General features: G+C 49.9%; 1 protein-coding gene across 4 annotated transcripts in view; it reads right to left on the minus strand.

The window, feature by feature from the left end:
• The window catches only part of LOC125437917 (WASH complex subunit 2-like), a 56,670-nt gene that overhangs the window by 1,105 nt on the left and 33,435 nt on the right, over positions 1-22,130 (minus strand). For 3 of the 4 annotated variants that reach the window (XM_048505989.1, XM_048505988.1, XM_048505987.1), the window contains 10 exons: positions 20,773-20,921; positions 16,882-16,993; positions 15,706-15,876; positions 13,363-13,479; positions 12,486-12,611; positions 10,065-10,163; positions 6,677-6,739; positions 6,155-6,337; positions 3,112-3,699; positions 1,435-1,606 (listed from right to left, as the gene is read on the minus strand). In XM_048505989.1, coding sequence (XP_048361946.1) covers positions 1,435-1,606; positions 3,112-3,699; positions 6,155-6,337; positions 6,677-6,739; positions 10,065-10,163; positions 12,486-12,611; positions 13,363-13,479; positions 15,706-15,876; positions 16,882-16,993; positions 20,773-20,921 — 1,780 coding nt within the window. The remainder of the gene's footprint in view (positions 1-1,434; positions 1,607-3,111; positions 3,700-6,154; positions 6,338-6,676; positions 6,740-10,064; positions 10,164-12,485; positions 12,612-13,362; positions 13,480-15,705; positions 15,877-16,881; positions 16,994-20,772; positions 20,922-22,130) is intronic. The other variant, XM_048505991.1, reaches the window with a different exon arrangement.

The following is a 22,130-nucleotide window of genomic DNA, read 5'->3' on the forward strand; positions in this document are numbered from 1 at the left end:
AACATAAAAAAGCCCTGTTCATCGATCACGGCAGTGGTCCATCTAGTCCAGCATCCTGTGTCACGCACTGGCCAGCCAGTTCCTCTGGAGGGCCAACAACAGAGCATAGAGGCTGAAGCTCTCCCTAGTAAGACATCAGAAAAGCCCTGCCGGATCAGACCAGTGAGGTCCATCTAGTCCTGCATCCTGTCTCACACAGTGACCAACCAGTTCCTCTGGAGGGCCAAGGCCTCCATTTTACAAGGGAAAATCTGCCTTTTGGGGGAAACCCAGTTCTAATAGATGTATTTCTGTGGCGTTTCCCCTCCTCGCCCGGGGCTCTCGGGCGGCTGATCCTTCCCTCCTTCCCTGACCTGGGGGTTGGTCGCCCCAGCCGATGACTTTTCCAGTTGGCCTGAGGGGCCAAGAAACAACCGTGCCCACAAGGCGCCTGGTGTACGCGTCAGCCCTTGCCCACGCCACCCTCTGCCTAGGTCTCTCTGCCCTCCTTCCCCTGGCTGACCTGAGCATTCACACCCTCCCTCTCTCTCTCCCTTGTTGCTTCACAGGGAGAGAAGTTTCCAGGGGTTTGCCTCTCCCCTATGGCCTCACAGGGAGAGAGGTTCCCACCCTGTGTGAAAGGTTCCCACCCTGTTACTTCACAGGGTTGGGACCAGCCTAAACAGTGCGCTAGGTCCTGGCAGGGGGTCTTGGCTCCAGGGTCCTCTTCCCTCCTTCCTACTTCCCACCATTGAGCTGCCCTTTCCCTTGCTTTTTCACACCACCACCCACATTCCCTGCTGCTGCGGCAGCTCCTGACTCTCCCTTTCCCACTTCCTTATATCCCTTCTGCCCTCTCATTTCTCTCCCTCGTCCCAGCTGCTTCTCCAGCCCATCTCCCACATCCGCCCCAGCTGTGGGCGGGCGAATCCTGCTGGGCCTAAAACTCCTCTCTCCCCTGCCTTCCTCTTTGAACAAGGCCTCTAAAGCCTCCACAGCCGCTGCAAGAGGCTCCTCTACGGCCTTCACGTCCCCCGCAGCGCCGGCCTGCACGTGACCCAGCAAGGCGAGTCCAGGCGCCGGGGCCGAGCCCAGACAATTTCCTTGTATTTCACCTTGGCTCTTCTGGAGCCAGTTGAAGTGTTCTGATAAGCCCTGTAAGAAGTTTTCCCAGTTCCAAGTTTGAAATTGAAATTGCTGAATTACATCTCTTGTACAGTTCTATCCACCAGAGTTATTCCTGTGAAAACCCAGAAACATCCACAGCCTTCCTGATGGAGTCCTCCTAGCTGTCTAGCTGTCTCCTTCCTGATGGAGTCCTCCTAGCTGTCTAGAGAAATTTAGTGAATGGCAATCAACGTTCCATCTCTTCCACCCCTTACCCACTTGGGATGCATGTGTAGAAACCTGCATGCAACAGAATTGTAGGCCTCAATTGAGCAGCTGGCGCCTTACCCATGTCCTCGTCAAATATGGATTTTGCTTCCACCTTCTTCTTGGAGCTCCTCTCTTTCGGTTTTACAGCGAGATCGGCAAAAATGTCAACGTCGTCATCAAACAGGCTGGCTTCCAACTCTTTCGCTTGGGCAGGTGGCAGCTTGACGGCTTCCGATGAAAAGATATCGTCCTGCAACAAAGGAGGAAAATATCAGTACACCACAGCTCTTTGCATCCTTGTACACGAAGAAGGGGGCTGTGGCTCGGTGGTGGAGCCCCTGCTGGCCACGCAGAAGGTGACGCAGAATTTCCAGTTAAAAGGATTAGGAAGCAGACGGTGGGAAGGTCCTCTGCTGAAGACCCTGGAGAGATGTGCCAGTCAGTAGTTTCAAGTAAAACCACGCAGGTGCTGCTGCGGCCTTGCATTTACTGGCCAATAAGCCATGTCCTGAGGCTACAGTTGGGAACGTAGATGCAAATCGCATCTAGGCTGGGCACGGATTTGTGGCCTTCAGCAAAAACCGTTCTGTTCGGCTAAAGCGAGACCAGAGTCAGGCTCCAGGAAAACAGCAATGGGACGGCATCTGCACAAAAGGCAGTTTGAGGGCCTTTGACTTAAAAACTTGGGATTCAACAGAATTCCAGTAGTGGGAGAAATGGCCCTTAAGGCTATAGCAAATGTGGAAGAGCACAAAAACCTATTAGACTCAACAATAAAATCTATAAGGCATAGCTGAACAAATGAATAGCAGTGTCTATGAGGAATCCAGGAGTATTATAGTCTTTCACCTACAGAGGCTCCTCCTCCTCTATAAATACAAAAAATCATGTCAGGTTTGAGCTCACAACCACCTATGGGAGGATGAACCCGACATTCATGGATATACACGACATTCTGCTCCGCACCCATTTCCAGCGCCAGGGAAGTTTATTCCTGAGGTCGCCAGACCTGTGTGGAACGGCCACGTGGGTCAAGAGCCTGTAGCCGAGACACAGAAGCAAGGAGGAAAAAATCACGCACTTCTCTCAGGAAGGGCAATCTCATCCTCTTCTCTACTGCTGCCTCCCAACTCGTGTTGCTATTAGACCATGCGTGGCTCCAGCCCCTGGAATAAATTTGGCCAGCGCTGAAAAACACTGCTAGGGAGGGGGAGGAGGAGGGGGAGGAGGAGGAGAGGCTGAGAGGGCTCCCAAGAGCTGTGACTTGCCCAAGGTCACCCAGCTGGCGTGTGCGGGAGGGGGAGGGGGAGGGGAGGAGAGGGGGAGGAGGAGAGGCTGAGAGGGCTCCCAAGAGCTGTGACTTGCCCAAGGTCACCCAGCTGGCGTGTGTGGGAGTGCATAGGCTAATCTGAATTCCCCAGATAAGCCTCCACAGCTCAAGCGGCAGAGCAGGGAATCAAACCCGGTTCTTCCAGATCAGAGTGCACCTGCTCTTAGCCACTGCTCTTAGCCACTACGCCACTGCTGCTCCTCTGTGCCTCTTACCATTTCCTCCTACATTCCACCTCAACTCCCAAATTTCCACAAAAACACTTCATTCTGTGGCATCAGGATGCAACACCCTCTTTTTCCTGTACCGAATGAGGAGCTTCCCTCTCTTGTCTATGCCCATAAAGCGGCCAACCAGAATGGGGCTGTATCAGAGCTGATCAGGACCCAGCCCTACAGAAACCCTCCTCCTCCTCCCCCAGTTACCTCAAAAATATCTTTGCTCGTAGGAGCCACCTCTGACGAAGGAGTGGGTTTGGCAGCTTTTCTTTTCAGGGGTTGTTTACTACCGAAGAGGTCCTCTTGGCCGTCCAGAAAAGAAGCAGGGCTGGATTTCTTTGACGGTCTGGCAGGCCTGAAGAGGTCTTCCCCATTTGAATCGCCCAGAAGCGACGGAACCGGCAGCCCCTCCCCGTCTTTAGGGGCTCGGCTGGCCGGATCCTCCGTCCTCAACTTGGCCTTGGGCTTTGAGGTCACTTTCGGTTCTCTGCTGACCTCAAAGAGGTCCCCGGATTCAAAGAGATCGACGGCATCAGGTGGGGCCGTCGACTTTGAGACGGGGCCGTCATCTGTTTTACACAGCTGGTCGCTGCCGCTGGTTGTCGGAAGCAACTTCTGCTTCTCGCGGGCTCCCTTGGTACTCGGAGTTGCCAACGGTGGCATAGGGCTTTCTGCCAAGGGGCGCAAAGGGGGGTCCTCAGTGCCGCTGCCTTCGTTCTCGCAGGACTTCTGAGCAGCTACGCGCCTGGTGGCCCTGGAGGGCGGCCGACGTTTCTTTGTTATCTTGATTCGGTCCTATAATTACGCCAGGAGGTGAAAAACAAGCATTTCATTCATTAATTCTATTTAGACACCTCTTGTCCTATTGGAGCTCAAGACAGCTGACAACATGGATAAAATACATTAACAACATGAAGGCCAGCATTTCACAGTCGCCATTTAAAACTGCTAACAAACTTAGCTGAATGTGGGACTATGTAAAACCGTCTTCAGCTGCCTCCTAAAGATCCATTGGCGGGGGGGGGGGGGTCGTCCCAATCTTCCTGGAGAAGCTGTTTCATATTTGTGGGGTGGCCACTGAAAAAACCCTCCCTCGTATAACCACAAAACAAGTTTCTTTGATTGACAAAACGGTCACCAGGAATGCTCTTGACAATCTTAATTCCCACACAGGAACATGTAAGAGAAGACAGTTGTTCAGATACCTGGTCCCAGGCAGCGTAAAGCTTGAAACCAGCGGTCCCCAAAGTGGCACCCACGGGGACCACAGCACCCACCCACAGCGTTTCTGGTGACCGCCACGTGTTTGTAAGAAGTGGGCAGGGCTTTTGCCTGTTGTGACTGACTACTGTAGACTTTATTAGCTTAACATTTTTTAAAATGTTGCTTTAGGAAGCAGCTGGCACCGCTGCACATGAATTTGCACCGTGTGACTGAAGATAAACTGTGGCGATCATTTCATGGCTGACTTGAAAAAGCGGCTGTTTTGTGGCAGCCATATTGCTGCTGAGCCCACCACACCATGCCAGAATTCCACATGGCCCCGCAGGCTCAAAAGGGTTGGGGACCCCTGATTCAAAGCATATTTACCTCTCAATTAGCATTCAGGTCCAAGGCAGGAAATATCACTTTCCTTTTATTTAAAAAAAGGACACCAAAATCAATAACTCATCCTTGGCCAACAATTAGCAGCATAAAATAAAGAAGGCTTTCTTAACGTCTTCTTCAGAAGGGGGGGGGGAGCGTGGCTCAGTGGTACAGCCTCTGTTTTGAATGTAGAGAATCCTGGGTTCAAATCTCAAGAAATACCTTCTGCTGAAAGGATCACCTCTACCTGCGACCCCGGACAGCAGCTGGCAGTCAGAGTCGGCAACTGAAACGCTGGTTTGTTCTGGAAATTAAGAACCTGAGCTCTTACAAACACCCAGGGACATAATCCGGGCTTATTTCAGGTGGGCTTCCTGCCTGATATGGGAGCGAAAGCTGGCCTGGTTGCCGCAGGCCACCAACAGGGAATGGGAAGGCCTGCAGAGTGTATGGGAGCTCCTTAGCAGTTTTTGATTTTCAGTTAATGAAGATGTAATTACATTGGGAGGCCCCAGAGAGGAATGCTCCTAAGGAAAAAAAAGACCTTTAAACACCCTGTGGAAGGCAATGGCAAACCACCCTATCAACAGAATGTGCCTCGTAAACATCGTGATGTGATGTCACCCCACGGGTCAGTAACGACCTTCGCCTAAAGAAGAACAGTTTGGATTTATATTCTGCTTTTCTCTTCTGTAAGGAGTCTCAAGGCGGCTTACAGGAGCAGCAGTGGCGTAGGAGGTTAAGAGCTCGTGTATCTAATCTGGAGGAACCAGGTTTGATTCCCAGCTCTGCTGCCTGAGCTGTGGAGGCTTATCTGGGGAATTCAGATTAGCCACACACGCCAGCTGGGTGACCTTGGGCTAGTCACAGCTTCTCGGAGCTCTCTCAGCCCTACCCACCTCACAGGGTGTTTGTTGTGAGGGGGGAAGGGCAAGGAGATTGTAAGCCCCTTTGAGTCTCCTGCAGGAGAGAAAGGGGGGATATAAATCCAAACACTCCTCTTCTTCTTCTTCTTCTTACAAACTCCTTCCCTTCTTCTCCCCACAACAGATATCTTGTGAGGAAGGTGGGGCTGAGAGTTTGGAGAGATCTGTGACTGCCCGGCAGGCTTCATGAGTAGGAACGGGAAAACAAATCTAATTCAACCAGACTAGAGTGGAGGAGTGGGGAATCAAACCTAGTTCTCCACTGCAATTAGCCACTGCACCACGCTGGCCCTCTAAACATGCTGGACTTGTTTCACTGAAGGGAGGGCGAAGTATCAAGTCAAATAAGATTAAAAAATAAAGTCAGTTTTAACCGCACCTGGAAAACAGCTGGGAGAAGAAAGGTCTAGAACCGTGGTGGTGAACCTTTGGCACTCCAGATGTTATGGACTACAATTCCCATCAGCCCCTGCCACCATAGCCAGTTGGAGCTGAAGGGAATAGTAGTCCACGGACACCTGGGGTGCCAGAGTTGGACACCCTGCTCTAGGGCCGTGGTGGCGAACCTTTGGCACTCCAGATGTTATGGACTACAATTCCCATCAGCCCCTGCTGATGGCCATGCTGGCAGGGGCTGATGGGAATTGTAGTCCATAACATCTGGAGTGCCAAAGGTTCGCCATCACTGAACTAGAATATTCTTCTAACTTCTCAAGGTATCCCAGCAATAAACGTACCTTGTTTGCGTTATGTAACGTATCTGCTTGCACGGGATGATCAAAGCTGACTCCTGTCTCCTCGCTGTTCCCTGCAGAAGGGGCCGCTTGAGTGCGCTGCACCCCGTGAGGCTCCCGATGTGGCGGGGAAGGTTTCCGAGCCCCACCTGGCAGCAAAGCTGCTGGGTTAATGTCCAAACTGGCCTTAGAAAGTGGATGAAGAAAAGGGGCTATTTATCAGTTGGTTACAAAGGCAAGTCAGAGTGAAAAGGAAGCGTCGAAAGAAAGCAGAGCTCGTGTGAATGGGATTTATCAAGAAACGGTGCAGATAGGTAGACTTGTGCATAACTTCTCCCCTTTGGCCGTGACCGAAAATCAGCCCCCCTCTGCCCCAAGAGGAAATAGGGCATGTTCTATTTCGCATGCAATTTACGGAATTACAATCTGCTAAGCTGAAGTTGGAAGGAAAAGATGTTTCAAGAGCCACAATTAATGCAGCAGGAGAAGTAGGCTGAAAGCGAAGGCACAGGGAAAAGGAGTTACTTGTAATTTTCCAATCCGAGGTGCTGGCTCTTTAGGCTTACTTGAGGCAGGGCGGGTGGATTCCTGCATAGAGTTACATTAGACCAAAGTAAATCCAAGTTTAATTAGACTTAGCACACTTCCAAGCGTAATGGGGAGACATCTCCCAAGCAGGGACAACGTCCAAACTTATTTCGGTGGGGTCTCCTGCCTGATTTGGGAGCAGAAGCTGTCCAGGATGCCCCGCCTCTTCCCTGACAAACTAGGTACCTGGAGAAAGACGACCACTACTGGCAATCTTGTCCCTAAGCAATGATGACCCGGGCGGGGGGGGGGGGGGGGGTGCCAAACTGCAGCTCTACTGTCCTGCAGCTTCAAGAAGAACATATGAAAACTGTTCGAGAGGGGTAGGGGGAATCTAGAAGTTTTAGTAAGGAGGTTCCAGCAGCTTTCATCTGGGGGGGGGGGGAGCCTGAACACGCTAGGGTTGGGTTCCCAATGTGGCGCCGGTGGGTGTCATGGCGATCGCCAAATGTTTGTAGAAAGTGGGTGGGGGGTGGGCAGGATTTTCACCCACCAAGACTTCTGATTGGCGGTGCAAATTATAAAAAGAAAGCCTTTGCTTTGGTGGCAGCTGCCACCCAGCGGAAGGATCTTCACTTTGCGACAAAAAGTAAGCAGGGACAGGAACCATTTTGGGGCTGACTCTGCCTCCTGCAGTCGTCATTTCGTGGCTGTGCCCACTGCACCATGCCAGAATGCCAAAGGTGCCCACAGGCTCAGACAAGTTGGGGACCCCTGGTGCATTTACAGGAGACCCAGATATTAACCAGGCTCTTTTGAGAACCATTCCAACAGCTACCATGTCCGGCATATCAGGGAACTTTCCTCTGGTCAAATGGGCTATTCTTAGCTGCCAAAGTCCCTGAGTAGGAGGGCAAGAAATCAAGCCAAGTTCCTTGCCGACATTTTGACTGTCTGGAGGTTCCTGGGTGCTGGACATTTCTGGGTGCAAGGACTAAGGTAAGGGGGGTTCAACCCCCCCATTACATGTCTGAAGCTCCGCCGCCCCCCCCCCCATTTATGTTTTTTTGTATTTTTTAATGCTTTTTCAGTTTTTGGCCTGCAGGGGAGGCAGTTTTCAGGCTACCAGCACCAGAATTGCAGGGATTTGTCGGGAGACTCTCTTGATGATACCACCCAGGTTTGGTGAGGTTTGGTTCAGTTTAAACATTGAAAGTGATGCTGTTTCAGGGTGGGGGAGAATCCACCCCCAAACAGCATCACTTTCAATGTTTTTAACTGGGGACCCCAGATTCTCCCTTTAAGGTGCATTTAAAAGGAGAATCTGGGCTCCCTAGTTTAAACACCATTGAAAGTGATGCTGTTTGGGGGTGGATTCCAGCAACACGAACGGGGGTCGGCACCACAGGCGCAAAACTCAGATTTTGCGCCAGGTTCCATTTTCCCTAGCTACGCCTCTGCCCAGAGGGGAAGGCAGAAGGGACTGTTGGCTGCCAGCTGGGAGCCCAGTCGGGGGGAGGGGCAGGGGAGTCTGCCGTCCCTGGCCTCGGAGAGCTGCTTTTATAAGCACTGAAGCCGGGGGCGGGGCTTGGGGAGGCAAGGCCACGCCCCCAGGGGCAGGTGGGGGCATGGCCCCGCCCTTAAAACCCACCCCATAAAATATCTATACCTTCGTCACTGCCTGGGTGGCAGGGCATCAGGGTCTACTGTACTGTGGAGCCTAATGTGAGGAGGGTCCTGCCTCTTCCCTGACAAACTAAGTACTGGGAGAAAGAAGCCCACCAGTTCCAACTGTTCTTCCACCAACCTTTGGCTTACTTCTGTTTCTTCTCGTTCACTGATTTTTTCAGTATTCTCAGCTTCTTCAGTTCCAGCCACCCAGTCCGAGAGGTGGGGCCGTCCTTCCCTAAGCTGAGTGCTCCATGAGGGCAGAACTATGAGGCCTTTCTCTCCTGTTAAGGAGACTCAAGGTGGCTTCCAAACTCCTTTCCCTCCCTCTCCCCACAACAGGCACCTTGTGAGGCAGGTTGGGCTGAGAGAGTTCAGAGAGAACTGTGACTAACCCAAGGTCACCCAGCAGGCTTCATGTGTAAGAGTGGGGGTGGGGACTTGTTCCATGAGATTCAAGCCTACTGCTCAGGTGTTGGAGAGGAGAATCAAACCCAGTTCTCCAGATCAGAGTTTACCTGCTCTTAACCACTATACCAAGCTGCCTCTTTGGAAGATGAAAATGTTTCCAGAAGAATTGGCATTTGATAAAAATCATTTGTAAAGAGTCACATTTGTTTAGCTGTCGTTGCCTGCTCCTGTGTAGAAACCCTGCCTACTGCCCTGGACTCCCTTGGTCATCTCCCTTCCAAGCACTAACCAAGGCTGGCCGGCCGGCTGAGTTCCCAAGATCAGGCTAGCCTGGGCAATCCAGGCCTGGGACAGGCCCAAGGGACAGACAGGAAGCTGCTGTGCCTGGGAACCGCAAAGGATCACCGACACTGCACAAAGGCAGGAGATGAGATGGCCCTGGGGTTGGGCTGGACCAGTTCAGACTGCCACGTACGGGAAGAGGACTGGCTAACGAAAAGCGCTTCCGCGTTTTAAAAGAAACTCTCGGTACAAACTAGCATGTTTGGGAGGAAAGATGTTTGAACTCTTTGCCCGAAAAGCGCACGGCACTTTAATTAGATCTCCCAGAACCCTCAGCCATGTACCTACCCCAACGCATGCGCTCTACGCCTTCCTGAATAGAAAGTGGGTCAAAAAATGCCAAATCACGTGCAACTGTGCAGCTACATCTGTTACACTAACCCCAATATTGCAACAAAAGATGCAAACTTGGCTGGAACACCAGATACTGTTACTAATATTGAGAAGGGGAAAAGGAAGGGAGAGGGAGGAACAGGAAGGGAAGTGGAGACAGGAAGTGGGGAACAGGAAGGGAAGGTGGGAACAGGAAGGGAGAGGGGGGAACAGGAATGGGAGACAGGAAGGGATAACAGTAAGGGAAGGAGGAACAGTAAGGGAAGGGCAGAACAGGAAGACAGGAAGGGGGTAACAGGAAGGGAAGGGGAGACAGGAAGGTGTAACAGGAAGGGAAGGAGGAACAGGAAGGGAGTAACAGGAAGGGGGTAACAGGAAGGGAGTAACAGGAAGGGAAGGGGAGACAGGAAGGGGTAAAAGGAAGGGAAGGAGGAACTGGAAAGGAAGGGCAGAACAGGAAGGCAAGGGGAGACAGGAAGGGGGTAACAGGAAGGGAAGGGGAGACAGGAAGGGGGTAACAGGAAGGGAAGGAGGAACAGGAAGAGAAGGGGGGATGGAAAGGTGGGGAAGGGGGCCTTCCCTGCTTCCCCTCCACATCTCATCAAAATATTCAGACAAAAACAGTAAGTACCAGCGGCTTTGCTTTAGCCGAGCTAAAGAGACCATCTTCACCGTCATCATCTCCGAACAAACCTCCACCAAACGGAAGCTTCCCCCGGGGCTTCGGGACCTGAAACAAGGACCACAGAAACGGGTTGCGCTCGTGACATCTGTACATAGGTCCTTCTTAACGTTTACCAGTGAGCCAGCCCCTCTATGGTCAGTGCCAGCAGCTGGGGGCACCAAACAACTTGCGATTCTTTTTGCTGGCTGTGAAAACTCTGCTTGCTGTTAGAGTGGGGGGTGGGGGGAGCTGACTGTACCACTATAGAGAGGGATTTCTGACTGTACTGCTTTCAACAGTATGTGGGGGCTCAGGTGAGTGAATATCAGTCCACACAATGCCTTTAGTACACTGCCAGGTCAGGGAGACAACTGTGAAGCCAGAACCCCAACCTCTCCACTCTGCAGGAAGGATCACATTGCATTTTAGTGCATCAGACTACTGGCCTATCAAGGTCACTACTGGGGTGTTGTGTGGTTTCTGGGCTGTATGGCCATGTTCCAGTAGCATTTTCTCCTAACGTTTCGCCTGCATCTGTGGCTGGCATCTTCAGAGGATCCTGTGGAGATGCCAGCCACAGATGCAGGCAAAACATCAGGAAGAAAATGCAACTAGAACATGGCCATACAGCCCAGAAACCACACAACAGTCGATTCTCCACCAAAAAAAATGAATGTAGATACAAACCGGTTTGGGGAAAAAAGGGACCTTTTTAGCACGGTTTCAGCGTCCCCACTGCAGCTTCTGCCCCACAAATGATCCTTGTTCCCAGAAACGCAGAAGCAATGAAGGATTCCCCACTGAGGCGGATTGAACATGCGATCCGCTCAGGGGCTAACCTGATTGGCTGTTGCATTGTGTTGGGACAGGAATTTTTAATTATTATTTTCAAACTTCCAGATCCACGTCTCTGCGAGCATGCGCAGAACAACCCTATGCGGAAACGAAGAAACGGGCGATTAAAGCGAAGCCCTGTTTCCACATGCCTCCATGTAGTCGGATCCACATGGATATGACATGTAGCAATGCTCTGTATTGTCTTCTACTCAGTCAATCAGTCAAAACCGCCCCATGTTGCTTCATATCCACGTGGATCTCCAGTCCGCAAAATTTTTTTAAAAGGCTGCGTGCGCATCACGCACAGCCCACTGCATTCTCATTGGATGGGAGGCTCCATGTCACTACCAGCGGCGGGAAAAACAAATCCGGATTCACACCCCCCCCCAACTTCCCTGCTCCAGATTGCCCATGCGTTTTTTGAAAAGGTCTACTTTCTTGCAGGTTCTAAAATAACACATGCTTGGGGGGGGGGGGGGGGAGGGAGCACCAGAACTGTGATGAATCCGTGTTCGGCGTTCAGCAGTGGGGAATTCTTGCTGAAACCATGATGTTTTGTGTGAGTATCACACGATTAACTGACTGTGGGGAATTGACCAACACCCCAGTGTTTCCGGCCGTGAAAGCCTTCGTCAATACAAGGTCTCAGGCAGAGGTCGTCTCCATCACCTGCTGCCAAACGCTTTAAAAGGTGAAGCCTGAGATCTTTTGCTTGCCAAGCAGGTGCTCCACCAATGAACCACGACCCCCTCCCCACTAGACTGGTGGTCTGATTCTGTACATTGAGATCAGTATTGCCTGCTCAGACAGGCAGCAGGAGTCTTTCATGTCACATGATCCTTCCCACTGGGGACTGAGCCTGGAACCTTCTGCGCACAACCAGACATTAAACGGCTGAGCCACAGATCCTCCACGCCAGGGACCTTTGCCCCCACGTCTAAGGCCTGCTTCTGAAGTTGTCACCCTTCACTGGCTACCTGCATCTGACAGAAAAGACTTCCAACCTGGCCAACAGGGCTCTAGAATTTCACTGCAGTTGTGCCTCGGCAGGGAAATAGACATAGCGCTTAGGCTAGGAGTGGCCAACCTATGGTGCTTCTGATGTTCATGGACTACAATTCCTATCAGCCCCTGCCAGTATGGCCAATTGGCAGGGGCTGATGGGAATTTGTAGTCCATGAACATCTGGAACACCATAGGTTGGCCACCCCTGTCTTAGGCGATGCCTTAAGACCCACATATTATGGGATGGGAGAACAAAATGTCAAAATATTAGAAGTGACTGGGTGTTCTGGGTCAAGATGCCAGCCATAGATGTGGGCGAGACGTTAGGGTCAACAACTACCAGATCGTGGCCTCGCAGCCCAGAAGACTTCCAGCATCCAGTTGATTCCAGTAATAAAAGCCTTTGAAACAATTCTTGGCTCTCTAAAGCTGGCGTGCGACTGCAGCAATTTTTGAAAGTCATTTTTATTCTTTGTTTCATAAGCCAACATAAGAACTTGTTTTTTGAGCAATGTTTTTTGAGCGTTTCCAAAATAACCGACTGACCCCTTTCCTGTTACTGGCAAAAAGATCAACATCCGGGTCGTTGTCTTTCTCCATCTTATGGCTGAACAGGAGTTCTTCGTCCTGGAAGACCCCGGTGCTTTTGGGACGAGCGCTCTTCTCTGGGGGCTAGAAAGGAAAATAAATCCAGGATGCTTTATGCTTCCAGCAAGGAAGACACAAGAGAGGTGCTTGAGGCAGACTTTGAGTTAGGGGGGCTTTGCGCTCACTGTCCACAGAAGTAGCCCTCAAGCCATCTGCAAGGGGCTCTGTACATTCCCACAAGAACAGCTGAACAGAGGAGGAAGGCTGAAGACCATCCCAGGGGTCTGGTGCCTCCCACCACCCCACCCACAAGCCCCGACCGCCCCCACCCCCCCGGGCTCCTCATCTTCCGCCACCGTCCGTTACATGCAGTTCCACACAGAATCTGTTGTGCAGCCCAGCATGTAGATTCTACCTATCTTTGCTTTAATATGACTAAAATGAGCATCAGGCTCCCTCCCGTTCACACCATCGGCACAACTGGAAGTCCCAAAAAATTGTTTCTAACAGTGCAGATGAAACTGGAAGTCCATATAGGACTTCGTAACCTGGTGATTTTTATTCTTGTGTGTGTTGGAAAGATTTTGAAGTACAAATAAAAATGTGATGATAAAAAACCCTGCTTCAACAGTCATCTGCTGGAATTCAGTAGTAGTATCAGAAGATCAGAAGTCAACACACAGGTTCTGAAAATTTAGAGGGAATCTGAGGTTGTCTGCCTTAACAGCATGCCAGGTCTGGGCAGAAGGTTCTTGTGAGCAGAGCTCGAGAGCAAACCAAGGTGCCAAACTGCACTGGAGAGAAACACCGGGGTGCTACTTCGCAAAGATCTCACCTTCTCAATATCCTTCTGAGTGTTTCTGCCAGCATCTGCGTCTCCAGTTTTCTCTTCATCCTCAAATAAGCTGAATACACTTTTTGTCTTTCTCCTGGTGTCTTTCTCCAAGGGGGACTGGGAACGAACAAACATATTGAAACGATCAATTTTACCAGCCACAGAAAGAGACTTTAATTCAATTCTGATTACCTCTCAACGCTACTTCTAGTTTTCCTTTTCCAACTCACAGAAAACGTGCTTAGAATAACCAGAATCTGGCCACTGAGAGGCAAGAGCCCTCCAATACAGAAGCAGTCAAGCACCTTTTCAAGTGACACTCTGAACTACAATGGGCCATTCACACAGGACTAAGATGATAATATCTGGCACTGGCAAAAGGCGAGAGGCCCCACACCCCTGTTCTTCCACATGGTGCCCCCCAGGGCGTCGCTGGGCACCCGCTGAACTCTTCAGAAAAGCGAGCAGGGCTCGTTATTGTCATCCCTCATTCGTTCAACTGGAGGACCAGAAGGGCTGGGATGCAGCTGGATAATTCCTTAGCCGGGGCTTGGTTCCCTTTCCCTTCAGGCTTTCCCTCTTCCCAGGAGACGAGAGGAGAGGAGGGCAACGTTCCAGTCAGGCTCTGCCTCTTGTGGCAGCCAATTTGGAGGAGTGTTCACTGGCCCCGCTCAAAATCCCAGAGGTGTCTGTAGGCTCACACAGGTTGGGTCAAGCTGGCGTGGGGGTTACAGCATGCGTTATAAAGGGGCCCGAATACCCAAGATTGCCTCAGTCCCTTCCTTATGCTTCTTTTCACCCTCAGGTTGGGGCTGGCCTAAATGTATTTTATTTTTGCTATTTTACTTCATTTATACCCTGCTCTTCTACCCAGGGGGCACCCAAAGTGGCTCACATAATTCTCTGCTTCTCCTTTGTACCCTCACAACAACCCTGGGAGGGAGGGCAGGGCTGGCCCCAGATCACACAGTGGGCTTCCATGGCGGTGTGGAGATTCGAAAACATGGCGGTGTGTCTCTCTCCAGATCCTAGTCGAACACGCTAACCATCACATCTAAATCAACTCCAAGCACCCCAACTGTGTCAGGAGGGAACAGCGCAGGCAGCATAACTAGCCTAGGACACGAAGAGAGCTCCTCCAGCTCAAATCCCCCCTTCCTGGGGAAAGTGGCCTCTCGCCTCTGGCAGTCTCCTGCGCCCCGCCCCCCCCCCTGCTCCCTGGCCTCTGGCAAGCTGCAGCAGAGCTCCAACTATGTTTATTTTAGAAGAGAGAAGTTGGGGGGGGGAACAAGACGGAAAGATAAGATGGCACAGGAAGGTATTAAAGGTGGCTCTGGCTGACAGCTGCTCTCCAGAATCTTAGACAAAGATCTGTCATATCACCTACCCTGATTCCTTAAATAGAGATGCTGGGGATCAAACCTAAACCTGGGACCTTCTGCATGTCAATAGCAGATGTTCTATTGCAGTGATGGCGAACCTTTTTGAGACCGAGTGCCCAAATTGCAACCCAAAATCCACTTATTTATCGTAAAGTGCCAACCTGGCAATTCAACCGGAATGCTGAGGTTTTAGTTTAGAAAAAACCGGTTGGCTCCCTCTTCCTTCACCCCACCTGCTTGAGCAGGGGCCAGGCTGCTCTAGCCTCCAGCAAGTCCCGCGTGCACCGCTCTGTGCCTCTCAAGCATCTCTGCCTCCTCTGCACCACCCGCCCCCCTCGGGCAGCAACCACCCGGAGCACAGGCACCAGGCCCGCCAGCCAAGTCCTCCCTGCTCACCGCAGTGCGTGCACGTCATGCTCAGTGGCCCAGGCCAGCCTAGATATATGTGTGTGGGGGGGGGGAGGTGATTTTCCGCCCCCACATAATGAACTCTGTGTGCGCGTGCCCACAGAAAGGGCTCCGAGTGCCACCTCTGGCACCCGTGCCATAAGTTCGCCATCACTGTTCTATTGCCACAAGAAGCTGTCATATACTAAGCCAGACCCTTGGCTCTCCTAGTCTTGTCAACTGAGACTGGAAGCGGCCCTCCAGGGTCTCAGGTGGGTGAGTTTTCACACCACCGACTGCCTGGTCCTTTTAACTGGGGGTGGGATGTTCGCCCACCATCAGAGGCTCTTCCACTGATCCACCAGTTCCTCCTGAAACAGGAAGCTTCAGGGAACCAGCAAGACTGCAAATGGCCAAGGGTCTTTGGTGGAGGAAACCGTGCCTTGAGCAAACTAACCAGCCTGAGATGGCATTTCAACCCAAGCCTCGAACTCCACCCTTCCTGCTAGCCACAGAGCAGCTTATTTCAGAGAAACACCCCACAGGTAGTTATTTCAGAGAAGGCAGCCCTCACTTCCTCTGCCTTTTGCTGCTCAGCTAGATCTTCTCCAGGACCAAGAGCCTCAGGGGGTGCATCAGATTCATCATGAGCCACTGTCTTCTCTTTCACTGTTTCTTTCTGAGCAGTTTCCAGCAAATCTGCCTGCTCACCAGGAGGCAAAGGGTCTGGAGTGTGCCCCTTTCCCTGCAAAATTAACAAAGCATGGTTATTTCAGCAGTGCAAGAGATGCAGGCCAGCCACAGCTATGAGGGCCTGAAACAGTTCCAATGTAGCCCACAGCTGAATGACAGAATCTTTCTCAAATCAGCAGAACAAAGATTTGAGAAAGTGCTGCATTCAGACTTTGTGCCAGAGTTCAAAATTCTGCTCCCCTACAATAACCTAAGCAATTGACAGAAAGAACCTCTCTGCAAGATTTGCTCTAAGATGAAGCAATATATTTGCAGGATTACGCATTGTTAAGGATTTCCCAATGCAGGGTTAGGATCGCCCTCTGAATTCTAGGGACAATTTTATGAACTGGGAAGAGTGTGCAGCTTCCTGGCCTTCCCACCTAACAAAGGACATATATGGATGAAAGAAGCAGACGGCAGATCTTTCTTCAACAGGGCATGCAATCACCAGAACAGACCACCAAGGTCCTTAAGAACATAAGAACATAAGAACAAGCCAGCTGGATCAGACCAGAGTCCATCTAGTCCAGCTCTCTGCTACTCGCAGTGACCCACCAGGTGCCTTTGGGAGCTCAAATGCAGGATGTGAAAGCAATGGCCATCTGTGGCTGTTGCTCCCGAGCACCTGGACTGTTAAGGCATTTGCAATCTCAGATCAAGGAGGATCAAGATTGGTAGCCATAGATCGACTTCTCCTCCATAAATCTGTCCAAGCCCCTTTTGAAGCTATCCAGGTTAGTGGCCATCAGCACCTCCTGTGGCAACATATTCCAAACACCAATCACACGTTGCGTGAAGAAGTGTTTCCTTTTATTAGTCCTAATTCTTCCCCCCAGCATTTTCAATGTATGCCCCCTGGTTCTAGTATTGTGAGAAAGAGAGAAAAATGTCTTTCTGTCAACATTTTCTACCCCATGACTGGCTGAAGGAGGGGGCATGCCCTATGAATGAGGAAGCACATTTCTGGAGGAAGCTTGCGTCAGTCCTGAGTATTATATATTTCAGTTGTAAGTACCGTTACTGCTTGAGTGCTGGACGGCAGCAAGGATGGCTGGACGTCAAAGAGAGAATCCCCGTTCACAGCGTCTTCTTCAAACAGGAGAGCAGCTTTCTGAGTTTTTCTTTGGCTGCAGCAGGAAAACCGGCCAGATAAAAATAACGAAAGTGTCAAACATTCGAGGCTTTTAGTTCCAGATCTAAGTCCATTGCCTGGCTGTACACTAGTTACTAACCCTGCTACCCCCACCAACATTGAATAAGGATTTCTGACACAAGCCATAGTAAGTTTGGTTGTAGATCAAATCAGCCAGAATGCTCCTGAGAAGGTATCACTAAGCTGAAACTATCATATATTGATCACATTAGGAGAAAACCAGAATCACTGGAAATGACAAAATAATGCTTGGAAAAAGTTGATTGTGGCAGGAAAAGGCGAAAAGCCCAAATAAGACAGATCTATGCAATCAAGTAGCAATGGCCTTCAGGTTGCAAGACTTAACAAGAAGAGGTTCTCAAGCTCATTAATTGATAAAGTTGCTATAAGTTGGAAGCAACTTGATGGCTCATGACACACACACACACACACACACACACACACAAAGGCAAGCCAATATTGCGGCTTTTGCACTGCCTAGCAGAAGCAGATCACAACTACTGGCAGAAAAAAAACAAGATTTCCCCCCGCAACTGAGCTGGGCCAGTGCAAGAATCCAAGAAAACGAAACCCCTCCTAATGAAGATTCTTGGACAGATCAGCCGGCAGAAAATGGCAGCCCAAAGCCCTGCTGAACCTCCTCCTGACAGGTTCTGGTGGGTTTTCTGGGCTGCGTGGCCGTGGTCTGGTGGATCTTGTTCCTAACGTTTCGCCTGCATCTGTGTCTGGCATCTTCAGAGGTGTATCACATAGGGAAGTCTGTTACACTCGGTGTCCCTAACCCAGTGGTGGCGAACCTTTGGCACTCCAGATGTTATGGACTACAATTCCCATCAGCCCCTGCCAGCTAACATCTGGAGTGCCAAAGGTTCTCCACCACGGCCCTAACCCTTCTGACAGATGGGGAACATGAACAGACTTCCACCTTCAGGCATCTCTGCAAGCCCAGCACTTTGTGCCGCTTTAATTCAGCTCCCCTTTCATCCCATTGCCTTGTTTTCACCCACCTTGAAGTACCTGTAGCTAGAAGTCACAGAGTAAAGAAAGAAGAGTCAGAACGTTTGATTGCTGAGAGGGAGAATCCAGAGAACTTGTGGGACGGAAAAAATTGGAGGGGCCGTGACTACTGATGGCCAGCAGCTACCTACCTGGGAAGGCCATACCAGGGTGGGGTGGTTTGCTATGACGGAATACCCAGGAAAAGAGGACAAAATGGACCCTCCCCCACAGAAACACTCAGCTGGGGTCAAATACCTGACACAGGTGGGACAGGCTACTGTTCCTATGAACAGAACTTTCAAAGTGATCTGGAAACAGAGAAAGAAATGAGGCAGACACTCCTTGGGGAAGCTGCATGATAGAGGAGATTTCAGCTACCCACCTTTTGCCTGGGCAAATAGAGATTCCAGTCATAAGAATGACAACATTCCTAAATATTTTACATAGAATCATAGAGTTGGAAGAGACCACAAGGGCCATCAAGTCCAATCCCCTGCAATGCAGCAACACATAATCAAAGCACTCCTGACAGATGGCCAAAAACCTCCAAAGACGGAGACTCCACCACACTCTGAGGGAGTGCATCCCGCTGTCGAACAGCCCTGATGGTCAGGAAGTTTTTTCTGATGTTTAGTTAGAATCTCTTTTCCTTCACCTCAAACCCATGATTCCTGGTCCTAGTCTCTGGAGCAGCAGGAAACAAGCTTGATTGTGCGCTGGAGAGTGAAGAGGACTGGAGAAGCCGCAGCCCTGGGCTTGGCAGAGTGATACTCAAGGCCTGACAGAGACAAGTGTGGCTAAGTGTGGCTGCACAGTTTGGTAACAGCAATTATGGCACAAATAAGGTCAGCACTCATGTGAATAGGAAGTCACCTGAAAAGTATGACCTGATCCTGTTTGTTTCCAAAGGGGACATTTTTTTAAAAAAATGAGAAAACTAATAAAAAGGAAGCTGAAATGACGGTAACAGACTAAAAAATGTTTTCCTTATTACAGGCAATTGTAACATGAGAACTAATTTGAAAAAGCAAATCGTCAAGGTAACTTGAGCTCCTGGAAAGTGTCTTCACTTCCTATTATAAATGCAGATTCTCTGATTTGTTTGGAGTAATAAATACTGCCCTTTTGGTTACTAGTCTATGTTAACTTTAGTACTGGTGACATTTTAAATTTTACTCAGTATTAAGTTTTGGGAGTTTCTGGAAGTACCTTCTAAACCTATTCAACAGCACTTTGGGGAATTTGCCTTTTACAGTTTTGATGAATTACATTATTCAATGATTCAATGATTCAATGATTCAATGATTCAATGATTCATTCATTCATTCATTCATTCATTCATTCATTCATTCATTCATTCATTCATTCATTCATTCATTCATTATTGGGTTTTGTATACCGCCCTACCCCCGAAGGGCTCTGGGCAGTGAACAACATAAATCACATATATACAATAACCCTTAAATACATTAAAACAATTTAAAACGCAGCGATCAGTAACAAACAATGTCCGCAATAACCCTCATTAAAACCCTCCCAAAAAGGGGGGAGAAAAGGGTCCCATAGGTGATAAGAGACCCAGAAGTGAAGAAGAGGAGGGGGCACCTATCAACGACTGGACACTCCAAAAGCCCGGCGGAACAACTCCGTCTTACAGGCCCTGCGGAACTCACCAAGATCCCGCAGGGCCCGGACAGTTGGAGGAAGAGTGTTCCACCAGGCAGGGGCCAGGGCTGTAAAGGCCCTGGCCCGTGTGGAGGCCAGCCGCATCATTGAGGGGCCAGGGACTACCAGCAAATTGGCCTCTGCTGAATGCAGAGGCCTAGTAAGGACATATGGGGTAATGCGGTCCCGAAGATACGAGGCCTTGTGGTCTTGAAGCTCTTTCCCGCATCTGCAAGTGGGGAAGAATGCTGCAGTTAATACCCCTGAATCTGCAAGGAACAGAGTAGTACGCTATCTTGGCACAGACCGCTTCTCCACCTGCAGTCATGGACCTGCTCACAGCTGCAATAATCTTTAACACACAAGGGCCTGGATTGTGGCTTGCAAAGAACAGCACCACAGATTCATGCTAGAAAACCTTTGTTCTTTTTGCTTAAGGAAAAACAATATGCTGTGTCAAAATACCTTATATGCTTGCGTATAAGTCTACTTTTTCAGCACATTTTTTGTGCTAAAAAAACCTCCCTCGACTTATACGCGAGTGAGGGTCTCACTTAATTCTTGTGTGGTGTTCCCCCTCTCCCATCTTCGCTCTCCTCTGCCTTCTTCTCTGCCTCCCCCCTTTCAGCCGCTTTCTCTGCCTCTGCCTTCTTCTTGGCGGCGGATGGCCCCTGGCTCTCGGCGGGTGACAGCCAGTTGACCAGAGTGAGCTGGACAAGCTGCGGGATGGAGAGGTCGGAGGCCTCTCACCAACCTTGGGATTGGTGAGGTGGGGGGGGGGGGGGTCAGTGGCAGAGACCCCCAAATAGTGCCCAACCGTATCTATTTTTATTTTTGAAATTTACCAGTAGCTGCTACATTTCTCACCCTAGACTTATACTTGAGTCAATAAGTTTTCCCAGGTTTTTTTGTGGTAAAATTAGGCGCCTCGACTTATATTCGGGTCGACTTATACACAAGTATATACAGTAGCTCTCTATCAAATGCTGCCCAAACAGAATATTTGGTCATTGACCATAAATAAAGTATTCTATTCTGTCCAAACAGATGCAGCTCCCCCAAGAGCGTTCCTAATACCAGACAAGTCACCTGTCTTTAGTGAGAGCAAACAAATCCTCTTCTTTCTCATCTTCCTCAAAGAGACTTTTCTTGGGTCCAGCTACTGCAGCCTTTGCAACTTCCTTTTTTTGGCTGCCTTCGGATGCAGGTTTGACGGCTGCGCCAGGATTCCAGTGATCCTAAAAATAAATTTTGAAATCCCACCACTATTATTGCTTTTCAGACAGTATATCTCTTTCCTCAAATTCACAAGGTGAGGGACGTAGTATCTCTGAATGTACTTATTAACAACGAAACACACAAATCCACGAACTCAAACTACCGGGCCAGAACATCTTTGTGAACCAACCAGTACCTGCCCCCCCCTTCTCCCCCACACACTTTTTTGAACCTGCGGGCACCCTTTAGAATTCTGGCACACAGTGGTGATCACAAAATGGCTGCTGCAGGACGAGGAGCCAACCACAAAATGTCAGGAAGCCATGTTACACAGAAGTCTAATTGTAACTCTTCAATGTTTACGGAACCTGTTCAGTTTAACAGGATGCCTTTCAGTCTACACTGTCAATAAGGAGCCCTCCCACAAACTTGCCGGACACCATGAAGGTGTCAGTGGATGCGGGAGAGGGTAAGGGAACAACTTAGGCCACATCCCTGAAATTGAAGAAGACTAAAAAGGGCCTTCTCAACTTGCTTCTTCCCGGCCTAGGAAGAGGCAGGAAAAGGAAATGAAGCCTGTCTGACCCCAAATTCAACTGCTTCCTGCCACAAAGTCAGAGAGGGTAAGAAGACCTCTTTGGCACATGCATGACAAGGGAACGGGAGGAGAAGAACAGCGCCCAAGAGCAGAGCACTCTGATGCTTCTCCCTCTACACCCTTCCCTCAAGGCCCTCAGAACGAATGAAGAACAAAAAACAAAGGCATTTCCATAAAAATGCACACAGGACTCTTTGGGTGACCTCAGCTGTCAGCAGGGCAGATCTGGGAAGTTTAGTAGCCACAGCACAACCACACTGTCCAACACAATTACATTTGACAGTCACAAAGCAGAGGTGCTGACCCAGTGTGTCCACTGCCTTCTCTGGCACCTTAGGAGAAAGATGGGTCAAGTGCTGTACTTCTAAGCGAAAGGCAGTCTCTGAAGCACAGCAACCAAAATGCGCGTCCAGTGCCTCCAGTGCCTGTGCTGCTCAATAGGCATGGCTACATGGATTCCTTTGTGTGGTGACACCATACATTGTTAATTCATGGTAAACTGTTAAATTCATGGTCTCAATTGGTTTGATTGCATTTATGATGTTTATATGTTCTGTTATTATTGCATTGTATGGATTTTTATTGGTATTATAATACTATGTCTATGTTGCTATATTTATGATATTATGTT

The sequence above is a fragment of the Sphaerodactylus townsendi genome, linkage group LG08 (genome assembly GCF_021028975.2).
Source record: "Sphaerodactylus townsendi isolate TG3544 linkage group LG08, MPM_Stown_v2.3, whole genome shotgun sequence".
In the NCBI taxonomy this organism is placed as follows: Eukaryota; Metazoa; Chordata; class Lepidosauria; order Squamata; family Sphaerodactylidae; genus Sphaerodactylus; species Sphaerodactylus townsendi.